This window comes from Lissotriton vulgaris, chromosome 4_1 (genome assembly GCF_964263255.1).
Source record: "Lissotriton vulgaris chromosome 4_1, aLisVul1.2, whole genome shotgun sequence".
NCBI classification, from domain to species: Eukaryota; Metazoa; Chordata; class Amphibia; order Caudata; family Salamandridae; genus Lissotriton; species Lissotriton vulgaris.
This window is the reverse complement of record NC_141691.1, coordinates 1,867,242,644-1,867,254,969: the sequence shown is the minus strand read 5'-3', so window position 1 is coordinate 1,867,254,969 and position 12,326 is coordinate 1,867,242,644. Positions and strand designations below refer to the sequence as shown.

Sequence of the window (12,326 nt, the reverse complement as noted above, 5' to 3'; positions counted from 1 at the left end):
CTACTGAAATCGTTGTTTCAAGCCATGCAAGGCCACCTTGCACCGCCCTTCATGGCTTGATAAATATTGAGTTATGCAACGCAGTGCAAATCGCTTCGTTGCGTTAGTCTGCCCCAGGGAGGCTTTCCACTGGGGGAGCATGGATGTTCCCATGCATCCACCCCTGGATTTTGATGCATTCCCAGTTTTACCAATACTGATAGACCTGGGGATGGATCAAAATGTTTGCCTCCCTAGGTGAGGAGCACCAAGGAGAAATGATTGTCTTTCTCCCTATGGTTTTCTCTTGCTATATGTGCTGCATTCTGTAGCACACATAGAAAGCGAACATTGCCTCAGTGGATTGTTTTTGGGCAGGAAGGCGTCCCTTCCTGTAGAAAAACAACCCTGCTTACAATGCAGGAACCCTTGCATTATGGTGCAGGGCTGTCTGCATTGGCGCTAGGCAGTCATGAGTGCGCCAATATAAGAAAAAGACAGAAATGTGCCTCGTAATGTTAAATAAGGCGCATTCATGCTGGGTACCTATCATGCAGCGCAGCGTGGTGGCTCGCTGCGATTTACTGCGTGATTTCTTCATAAATGTGCCCCATGATTCTTACCAATATGCAAGTTGAATCCCATTAAAAGCACCTCGGGCGGATTTGGGTCCGTAATTCAATTGGAAGACTATAGCGCATCACACCTTATTCGCCAAAAATATTCAACTTGAGCAATCAGACCCAAAGGATTGACTGCCAACAACAACAAAAAATAATAAGTTGCTACAGAAACACAAAATGATTTGTTGCAAACATGAAATGATTCCTGAAGAAATGTTTATTCTTTCGAAAAAGTATGCAATTTCTTAAACCCAACACCGAATTGATTTTCAAAAGAAACATTGACTTGTGATTTCCAAACTTACATCTGGTGGGATATTTCTGCCATATTTCTGGATACTGTGGATAATCATAGCATTTTTGAGATTTTCAGCACAATTTACATTAAAAATAAAAGCTTTTGCAATTCCTAGTTAATATACCGTAGGAGCAGATCCCAATCACTGGTTCATTCGTACGACTAATGAAATGAAATGAAACATTTTCTATGTCGAAACGGCTTAGGCCTTTATCTCTATCTGATATATAAGTTTATAAGAGATTAAGTAGCAGTCTGGATGTGCTGGAGAAGTTATTGGGCTCACGTGGAGCTATATATAGTATTCAGAAGGTAACTTGAAATATATAGCAAATGATCTTTGCAATTGGAACTGTTACTAAGGCGCTCAGCGAGAACATCATAATAGCTTTTAGCTACCTGAAGATTATACTGTCCTCAAGCCATGATAGCTTCCTTAGACCTATGGCTATTGCCCACTAGGGGTCGTATTACGTATTGGCATTGTTTGCGCCCAGCACATGTTTGAAACGGTGCGCCGGATGAAAACAATGCCAATGCATCCCAATATGGTGATTGCGCTCCCCTGAGGGCAGCCACAACCTTGTGCTGCCCTGAGGGCAGCGCATATATGTGAAAACACAGAGAAGCTGCTCCATGGTTTCACAGTGCAGGCGGCACCCCCCTGCACTTTCAAAGAGGATTAGAGATCCCCTTGCAGGCGGGTGCAGTCAATGACTGCACCCGCCTGCAAGAGGATGTCTTGAGGGTCCATGGGAACCCCTTTACCCTCTGCAGAAAGCTGCTGTCAGGGAGCACACTGTCCGTGCGCCACCTGAGGGCTTCTTTGACTCTGCGCCCGCATATGGCCCAGGCGTAAAGTCAAAGGAATTCCCTCATTTGCAAATGAGGGCACACCCTCTGAAGGTAGCGCTGGTGCATTAAGTGTGCCAGCAGTATTATAGAAGGTGAGGCACAAGCATCTGTGCCCCCTTCTATAATACCAAAGTGCCCCGGGGGTGCAAACGCCTGTTGGGCCCCCGGGGCACCTTATGTAATACGGCCCGAGACCGGTTACGAAAGGAAGATAAAAGAAGATAAATATGTCTTGTGGTCCTGCTGAGCACCTAGCACTGTTCAGCTTGCTTGTAGCTTACATGCAGTAAGGATCAAGAGGTTCAGATCCCATTTTTGTCCTACCTTTTTAGTCGCAGACATTCCTGGATTTTCTACATTTAGGCTTTGGGGTCGTTTTTCTTTGTGACCTTGCATAAATTTATCCTGATTGCTAGTTGCCTCTAAAAGTGGGTACAGCTTTTCTTCCAAGTTATCTTTCTAACTGTTTTCCTTGGGACTTTAAAATGAGATGGATTTTTGCAATTGATTTTTGTTGCAACAACTTCACATAAGAGCCCACTGCAGAAAAGTTACTTAACTTCATGTAGTAATTGTCATATTTGCAAGAATTAAGGGATGTATTGCAAGAATAAAATCTTTGAATCGTCGCACACCCCTAAATGAAAGTTATTCTACTGTATATTTTCCCTTTATTGTATATTTGCCCTTTACTGTATACTTGTCCTGAACAAGATCTAAGGTTGCAAATTACAACCATTACCGAAACATATACATATAACTGCAAGGGTCAATCCTGGGGTCTGTATCCCATTGCTGTAGAAATCAGTTTCTTTATGTCATCTTAATGATTTTTAAAAGCTCAATATGCACCAATCCCTTTAGAATATAATATAACCCACTTTCAGCTCTGCATTGTTTCCACTTTTATCTGTGCAAGTAACATCCTGTGTTTAAAACGTATTAGTGCTGTTACGTTCCTGTATCTATAACATAGATTAAACTGTATTTAAATATATCATACTGCCCCTCCCCATTTTTCAACAATGGCATCCCCGTTTTCATTGACAACACATAATGATTAAAGTTTGTGTGCAATTTACGATTAACATGGAACTAACTACAGTGCTGGCCCATGTTACATTATGTGGCCCAAATGACGACCCAACCTATAAACTAGTTTGTAAGATCTCTTTTTTTGGCTATTCATTGTTGATACTTGCATTTCTAATTATGAACTGAAATAAATCCTTCGGAAGTTGACATTTGTTTCTCTCTTTTTCATTTGAGGCAGGACAAGGTCGCTGGGGTACAGACGAACTCCAATTCAATGTTGTCCTTGCAAAGAGAAATTACATGCAATTAAGAGCCACTTTTAAGGCCTATGAGATAGTAAGTACACTCTTCAGCACGTGAGAGTAATTCTAATGAGCCTGTTCTTAAGTGCAATAGACTACTACTACCACTACCGTAGTTTCTGCTTTTTAGACAAACGTGGAAGTCTGTAAGTATGAAATAAAGTGTGTGTTCGCATTTATGCGCACAAGCTGGGGGAATGCTTATACCCTGACTTAGAGTTCTCCAACCTATTCTGTAATAAGAGCTACTTGTGTTTAATGAAAATCATGCTGAGCTACTAATATTAGTGTTTTAATAGAGATCACAACATACAAGATTACTTTAGTAGCCACCATGTGCAAGACTACCAGCAGTGACAACCTCAATGCATCAGGCATAGTTGCCAGCAGCATTTACAAAATGCTTGGTCAGTGTGGAATGCTTCTACATTGGTGATACATACCTGCCATACCTGCAATGCCCTTTCTTTACACAGCATAATTGTATCACTCAAATATCAGCTTTCAATTTACGTTGGAAATTCAATCATTTTTCTCCAAACATCGACTTGTGAGTTGTGAAAATCTACACATTTTCATCTCAAAAATGACAACCAAACATTTAGTGGGCTGGGATGTACACAGGAGAGCTACTTCCAAGTAGCTGGAGAGCTACCAGTAGCTCACGAGCTACTCGTTGGAGAAGCCTTGTACTTCATAAAGGTCTCTTTTGGTAAAAGAGGTTAAAAAAGAGTAGCAGCATTTGAATACAATTGGCAATTTTCATTCCCACACTCAGTATTGTTTTAAACAGTTCTTTTGCCAGGGGCCTTGAGGCACACGTTGCCCAGGGGCAGTTCTCTATATGTCTACACCCTTGCAGTGCACAGGGACCCCTTTCCTTCCTTTGTGGTATTTGCCCCATTTCTTTCAGCTTGAGGATCCCCCATTCCTCCCACCTCACGAGCTGCACATTGTCATGTTTGTGCAGAGATCTCTGGCCCTTCTCTCATTTGATGGATGGAAAGTGTGGGGCTGTTTTGTACTCCATACCTCCCTCACCATGATTTTTTGTATTTGTATTTAACCGTATTTGTAAAGCGCATCAATCGTCCCAAGGGGCATCACGGCGCTAGGACAGATTAGAGTACAGTGCAATTTGATCAATGGTAGGATCAGTATCTAGGGAACAGGGTGTTATTCAGTTTTTTCCTGAACAGAAGGTAGTTGTCTGTCAGGCAAAGGTCAAGGGGTAGGCTGTTACAAAGGACTGCGGCTGATTTGGAGAAGGACCGGTCGCCCATTCTGACCTTGTATGTGCGCTTGGCTGAGGCGAGGGCTTGGTGACATGATTTCAGGTTACGCGAAGGGATATGAAAATTTAATTTATCTTGTAGGATATATGGTCCTTGTTTATGCAACGTTCTATGCAACGTTCTATGCTCAAAACAGAGGTTAGCTCTCTGGCGGACTGGTAGCCAATGTAATTCCTTCAAGCAATGGGATGCTGAACTGTATTTTTTTTATTACATATTAGTTTGGCGGCAGCGCTCTGGACCACCCGAAGTCCAGAGTATAGATAGTCGGCCATGCCAACATAAAGGGCGTGCCATAATCGAGTCTGCTCATAAACAGAGCCTGTGTAACCGTTTGCCTGCAATTTTGTGGGATCCAGGGAAAGAGATGCCTGAAAAGTTTCAGTATAGAAAAGGCTTTTTTGCATAGCATGCGTACTTGGTCCTGCATAGATAGGGTGTCATCGAAGATGATGCCCAGATTTTTTGCTGCTCATTTGGATTTTGGGGCGGTGCCTAGTGCCTGGGGCCACCAGCTATTGTCTCAAATACCCTGGGCACCCCCGAAAACCAGGATTTCAGATTTCCCGGCATTTAGTTTTAGACAGTGCTGGGCCATCCAACCGGCGAGTTCAGTGAAACAATTTATTAAGTAGTTCTTAGTCTCGGTGTTGGTCAGCCTGTCTACAAGGGGAATCACTAATTGTGTGTCATTGGCGTATGAGCAGATGTCAAATCCCCATTTCCTACTAATATCCGCCAGAGATGAAACTTATGCATTGAACTGGGTGGGGCTTAGGGTAGCACCGTGCAGGGCTCCGTATTTCATGCTCTTTGAAGTGGAGGTGCAGGATTCCATTTGAGTTGTTTTGGTTCGATGTTTCAGAAATGAGGCAAATCATGACAGGGCTTTAGAACGGATTCCTTTTTTATGCTGGATTTGGAGTAATTTGGTGTGTGATACAGTGTCAAAGGCCGCAGTAAGATCCAGTAGGATCAATACTAGGGCTCTACCTTGATCAACTAGTGGTCTAATATTATCAGACACTGCCAGTAGAGTGGCTTCGGTGCTGTTATTGTCTCTAAAGCCCATCTGTGAGGGGTTAAATAAGTTGCCCGATTCAAGGAAGGTGGAAAGTTGCCTATTTGCTTAACGCTCCAAGACTTTGGATAGATAAGGAAGTTGTGAGATGGGGCGATAGTTACCTGGATCATATATTCCAAGTCCTGATTTTTTAAGAAGTGGAAATACCACTATTTTTTCCAAATGTGCGGGAATGATGCTTGCTCCAGAGATTGGTTAAGTATTTTGGTGGCGTGATTGGATAAAATTGACGCTAGTCTGGCAAAGATAAAAAGAGGGCAGGGATCAAGTGGAGATTCTGCCTTGACCTCAATCATGGCTTTGGTCACTTCTTCCTCTGAAAAAGGAGTTAGAGTGTCAAGGTGTTTGTCACTTTGTTGGTGAAAAAATGATTGATTAATTCACAGTTCTTTGTTGTAGGAGTCATGGTTTGAAATAGGCTGGTGGGTTTACAAAGTTTGTGAATAAGTTGGTAAAGTTCCTTGGACGAGTTGCCATTGTCTTTAATCCTTCTTGTATAGTAGTTTGTTTTGGCGTTTTTTATAGCGTGAAGGTAATTATTTTGTTCAGCTAAGAAATTTTGTCTATCTGTACTGCCATTTGACAGTCTCCATTTATGGTCAAAAGTACGACATTTTCGTGTATTTGTTTGTAGTTCAGGAGTGTACCATCTGTCGGATCTGGAATTGTTGGCCAGTTTTCTATTGAGTTTGGGGGCGCATTTGTCAAGAGACTTCTCAATTTTTTGTTGTAAGTGAGTAGCTGAGGCGCTAGCAGAATAGGACTGAAGTGTGTACGGGTTAAGATTAGTGAAATGCATAGTAAAGGCTTCCTGAGTAATTCGGTTCAAGGGTCTTATCCCTGATTGATGTGTAGTTTCAACCTTAGATGACTTAATTGGTAGAGTTAGGGAAAAGGAGATTAAGCAGTGATCTGTCCACAAAAGTGGTTTAATCTCATGAATGTTAATAGTTGTTATGTTCGAGAACAATGGGTCCAAGGAATGTCCAGCCACATGGGTTGGTTCTGATATGTTCTGAGTTAGTTGCATAATGGCCAAATCGATTTCCAAATGTTTAACACCTGGGTTAGCAGTATTTTCAAAATGGAGGTTAAAATCGCTCATGACTAGGAGTTGATTCTGTTTTAGGCAGAGGGGGAAAAGTTGAGCAAGTAAGTTAGCACTTAATCCAGAATAATGGCCAGTGGGGTTATAGATGACTGCTCCTCCCAGTAATACGTGGGCACCCTTCAAAACTAAAAAAGCTAGGATCTCATGGGCGCCTACTTGGGTGATTGTGGTGGGAATGCAGAAGAAATGGTCTTTGAAAAGAATGTCTATACCACCACCTCTCCTGCCTTTCCTATCCTGTTTTAGAATTTTAAAACCAGGTGGGAGGGCTGAAACAATGTCGGGAGAGTTATTATCATCAAGCCAAGTTTCGGTGGCGAAGGCCAGATCTGGACATAGGTCATCTAGAGTACCTCAAATCTCAGTACTATGTGTGGGGAGAGATCTGACGTTGATGTAGGTATAGTTTAAGGACAGGTTATTATGATGTTGGTTTGGGTCTACCTCAGTGGTCAGGGTGTGAACATCTCGGCTCCCCATTTGCAGTTGAGACAGTAAAAATGTCCTTTAACCACTGCTGGGGAAGCTTTAATATGGCATCAATTTGTTTTTTGTTTCTCCGCCAGGTTCAGAAGCTTATCTTGAGAGTATGTGAGAGGGGGAGATCTTTCTGAGGTGTGGGGGTAGCGTTTCTGGCCCCTCTGGCGCGGACGGGCGCAGATGGGCTTGCCTTCGGTGCGCCAGCTGCACGTCTAGGCAGGCATGTGTTTTTATGATGCCGGTTCGGCAGCTAGACTCCTAACCGCAGTGATGCTTCCTGCCGGAAGTAGGACACTTCCGGTTTGCGTCCAATTGCTTCCACACAAGCAGAGCAATCCGTGGGGACCAGGGAAGACGCAGTGGGGGCAAAGTGCAACAAAGTTTAAAATGAAAAAAAATAGTCAATTTTTAAAAGCAGAGATGCTGAAGAAGTTTCTGAACCCTTTAAGAGTCGTTCCACGCAGTGGGGGCAAAGTGCAATGTGCTGGTAAGCAAAATATTGTGCAATTAAACAGAGTTTAAAACAAATAGAAATAGTCACTTTTAAAAGCAGAGATGCTTAGCACGTTCTAATGCGCAGGGTCCCTTTACCGGGCGTTCCAGTCACTATTAAGGAGACCAACTGTTCTGTTGCTGAATCGTAGTTGCCTCTAGACATGGGAGGGGTAGAGGTGCCTTCAAGGAAGTTTGTTAGAATGACAATTTGTAGTTTAGACTGACTTTATAAGGTAAGTTAATATTCCTTACATGAAATCAATTCAACAAAAATTAAATAATTAGTTATATGTAGTCACTGTTTGATCAAAAACACATATACACAACATAAATAACAAACACAAAAGTGTATTGGAAAAATAGAATTTATCAAAATGGTAAAAAGGTCGATGATTTCATATACAGATAAAGTTAATTCAAAGATGATTAGGTCTGCAGGTACAGAAAAGATATATTAATAAATAACTCAACAGAACCTAAAACACCTATCCACAATCAAAGTAAATGTGACAAAGCGAGGATGAGGTGGAGGTCGACGTTTCGGTCTCCTAGATACAACTTTCTGAGACCATCTTCAGGACAGTTGTCAATTGTATACTGTATAAAAAACCAATTGTAATCTCAATTTGAACGCTGCAGATCATGGGTCGTCTCACGTGCAAACCGTTTCGTATAGGACAGAGAGAATCGAGCTGCTCCTAGTATTGTGTAGGACCAAGGTCTATATTAATTGCGATCATAAAGGTCGATGCCAAGCGTCGGTAATCTAACACTCCGTGTTGGATAAACGTTAGGTAGATATGCGTAGCGTAATCCTCATGGGTCACGAAAGTTATATGGGCATAGAAGTGAATCTGAGTACAACGACAGAATTAATTGACTTTGTGTGGAGCTTCCAATATTAAATGCGAATACTCTAATATCTCAATGTAGATCAATGGCAACGAAACGGGCAGCAAGCAGAAGGCAAAAGCCAACACGGAGTGTTAGATTACCGATGCTTGGCATCGACCTTTATGACCTTTTTGATCGAAAATAATATAGACCTTGGTCCTACACAATACTAGGAGCAGCTCGATTCTCTCTGTCCTATACGAAACGGTTTGCACGTGAGACGACCTGCAGCGTTCAAATTGAGATTACACTTGGTTTTTCATACAGTATGCAATTGACAACTGTCCTGAAGATGGTCTCAGAAAGTTGTATCTAGGAGACCGAAACGTCGACCTCAACCTCATCCTCGCTTTGTCACATTTACTTTGATTGTGGATAGGTGTTTTTAGGTTCTGTTGAGTTATTTATTAATATATATTTTCTGTACCTGCAGACCCAATCATCTTTGAATTAACTTTATCTGTATATGAAATCATCGACCTTTTTACAATTTTGATAAATTCTATTTTTCCAATACACTTTTGTGTTTGTTATTTATGTTGTGTATATGTGTTTTTGATCAAACAGTGACTACATATAACTAATTATTTAATTTTTGTTGAATTGATTTCATGTAAGGAATATTAACTTACCTTTTAAAATCAGTCGAAACTACAAATTGTCATTCTAACAAACTCCCTTGAAGGCACCTCTACCCCTCCATTTAATCACCCAAGCCCTCAAGGGTATTTTGGGTTGCTCACTGTTTCTTGATCTAGACATGGGAGCCACCTCCGGTGTTCTTGCCTGCTACGTTGTTGCCTCCATGGTGTGACTGGCCTGTTCTGCCAGTGCATACATCCCTTCCCTCATCCTGCAAGTGTGAAGAATCATAAATTGGAGTCAAAGAATGCAACCGTTGACTTGCTGGGCCATTGAAGAAGCGAGCTGTCGTGTTCACTCACATCCGTCATTCTGGTCTTGGCTTCATCTCCACTCTCTTCTGTCTATTGACAGACAACACCGAAGCAGGAGAATAGTTTGTATAGAGGGGCCTCTGTGGTGGTGGTGGTGGTTGAGTAAATTGGATGTGCATAGATTTTGAGACGGTGCAGGTAACAATGGTAAGGTAAGAAGTTAGAACACACCATCACAAATAAAGATTGAGTGTGTTTGGTGTGGTTAGTGTGGACAATATACCACGTATTGTGATTGGATGCACTGCTCATGCCTGAAATGGGTCAAACTGACAGCACTGCCCCCCTACCACAAATTTCTCTGATTGGTGGTCAGGGCCGGCTTTAGGGCAAAGCAACTTGTGCGGCCTCACTGGGCGCAGACCTGTGGAGGGGGTGCTGATCTTAGATGGGGGATGCTGTGTGTTTAGCAATAACTTATGATTGGAGAGATGAGAGGCACTTTTGCCAGGTGGTAGTGTAAGAATCCAAGGAGGCAGTCTTGGGGTGGAGGCGCCAAAAATTATTGTTGCACCGGGTGCCACCAGCTCTAAACCAGCGGAGGGCAGCGGAGAGGTGGAATTGACTGTGGGCCACTCATGAGCCCCAGGGACTGACATACGTTTCTATCCATCCATCAAACAATGGTGGTAGGGTGGGCAACCTTACCATTGGCTGCCACAGCTCAACCAACTTGCCCCTAACCTGTCTTCTATGGGAGACTCAATGAAAAGCAAAATAGCAGGCTCTATGATGGGTAAACTCTAAACCTATAGCTTGCTCGGTCAATCAGGGCTGTCCATTAATGTTGCTGCTCCATGTGGCAGGGCTCTCTGTACCCTCTGTTGAGGTCGAAGATAAACAATGAGTGGAATGCTAAGAAACAGCCCCGAGGAAGTGTAGAAGTCACTTTAATGCCACTGCTTGCTCGTAATAAATTGTTACAATTGAGTATTAATGTCAGATTCTTATTATAGACATGTTATGCCATTAGTACGTACCTCTATCAACAAAATAAAGTTAATGATTCTGTAGGGAGATAATTGTTCAGCACTTAGTAAGAATAAACAAATAGTTCAACAAAACAGAAACATAAGTAAAGATTTTTCCTCCTGCTGTATGTATTTATGTCATCTGTGGGTGGTTACGCAGGGTGCTAATTCTCATATGTGTATTTGTTTACACTCAGTTGCAGCAACAGTAGTGTGTCTTTCCCCATCGCTGGTTAGAAAGTATTTCACAAGACTCACTTCGCCCACTGTGCTCAGTACGTCAAGTTCCCACCTACAGTACTTCTGTTTTGTGAGAGCAGTCAGATGCCACTGTCAGTCACTACAAGAGTGGTGCCTGACTGGGGCACGAGGCACGACTGGGGCACACGGTGTGAATACATCAAACTTAGAAATTCAAGGAAAGGATCGTTTCTGAAGAGATGGAAAAAAAATGACTGACTTAAGACGTGCTTATATTTTGTATTCTTTAATAAACCTACAATAAAGTTTTATTGGGCACAGATTTTAAATCAAGTTTTCTTTATTCTACTTAACAACAAAGGACACATTTACAAAACCCATGGCAGGAAAGTTGGGCATTCATACACGTAGGCATCCATGAACTGTAGCCTTTCCAGGAATTGTAAAAGAAGGCAGCAGTACTTCCGGGAAGCTGTGACAGTCCAGCGTCCCAGGAGTGCTAACATTTACATCCGGAAAAATGTAGCAAGTCTAGATTTCTTCATGGGTACATGAAATGAAAAGAGGGTAGTCTAATTCTTCAACTATGTTTTTATTTCTCTAGGAAGAAATTGTTTTTTAATGCGTGTGAAACCCCCTCTTTTGTATCCCTGATAAACAATGCTGTGCCGAGGTGCACGAGCAGCCTTGTGGATCTGGGCCATGAAATCCTTCTTATAATACATGCCATTCTGTAATCCTGCATAAACAGCAGTCAGTCATTTCTTTACAATCAGTGACTTATGAGGCACCAAGTCACTGACAATAAAGAAAAGCTATCGGGACTCGGCTATTTTAAGGTTATTCAGTCAAGTCTGACTCACAATGCCTGCTGTCAGAGTCAGCAGCCCAGGTGAAAGGCAGGGCAGGTCACCAACGTAGTTAAAGCAGCTGTTTAAAGCAACAAAAACGGAATATTGCTTTTCTTTCTTCTGCTCTATGTTAATAGTTTACGGTGGCAAGCAGAGAGATTATGTTTATTTTTTGCACTTCTTACATAGAGAAAAGCTACAATCTTTCTACCGGTTTCCGCACATTCCGAGCTTTTTTTTTTTTTTTAAACTGACTTGTATGGAACTGTTTCTAATATCTGTTTGCAACAAAAAACGAACAGTTTTTGATGTGTTTAATTTTGCACTAGAGTTTTTATTTGTATTCTTCTTGTTCACGAGCATGCTCGCTTCAGGACCAATCGAATACCACATTTGCTGTGACACACAGTGGACTGGATCTTGTTTGTAAACTAAGTACTGGAGAGGTGATGTGGCTTGACTAGGCTGGCTGCGGGAGGCCCATCAATTTCAGGAAACTAAATGTATGTGTAGGAAGCTGGCTCCCTATTTAGTGCACACAACCAAGGCACACTGTCTAGAGAGTTCTGGCAACCCTTACTGGTTTGTGGTAGTGCGGGCAAGCAGTTTGGATTATAAGAGGGTAGTGCTAAGCATCCGTTGTACTCACAGAAGCAATAAATGAGACATACACTAAAGAATAAATCTGAAACCAATTTAGAACATCATTTGCAATACAATAGGTCTCACATTTGCTAGAGTTTAAGCTATTGGCATTGTAAATGACAATACCTTTTATTTTTCTGTTTTGATAATTAACACATAAATAAAAGGCATTGTCATTTACAATGCCAATAGCTCAAACTCTTTTAAATGTGAGACCTATTTAATTTCACAGAAGCAGTTGCATTGTCCCG

At 42.0% G+C, this 12,326-nt stretch overlaps 1 protein-coding gene across 1 annotated transcript in view; it reads left to right on the top strand.

The window, feature by feature from the left end:
* Window positions 1-12,326, top strand: part of ANXA13 (annexin A13) — a 200,537-nt gene that overhangs the window by 172,046 nt on the left and 16,165 nt on the right. The window contains exon 8 of the mRNA XM_086966189.1: window positions 3,025-3,126. Coding sequence (XP_086822315.1) covers window positions 3,025-3,126 — 102 coding nt within the window. The remainder of the gene's footprint in view (window positions 1-3,024; window positions 3,127-12,326) is intronic.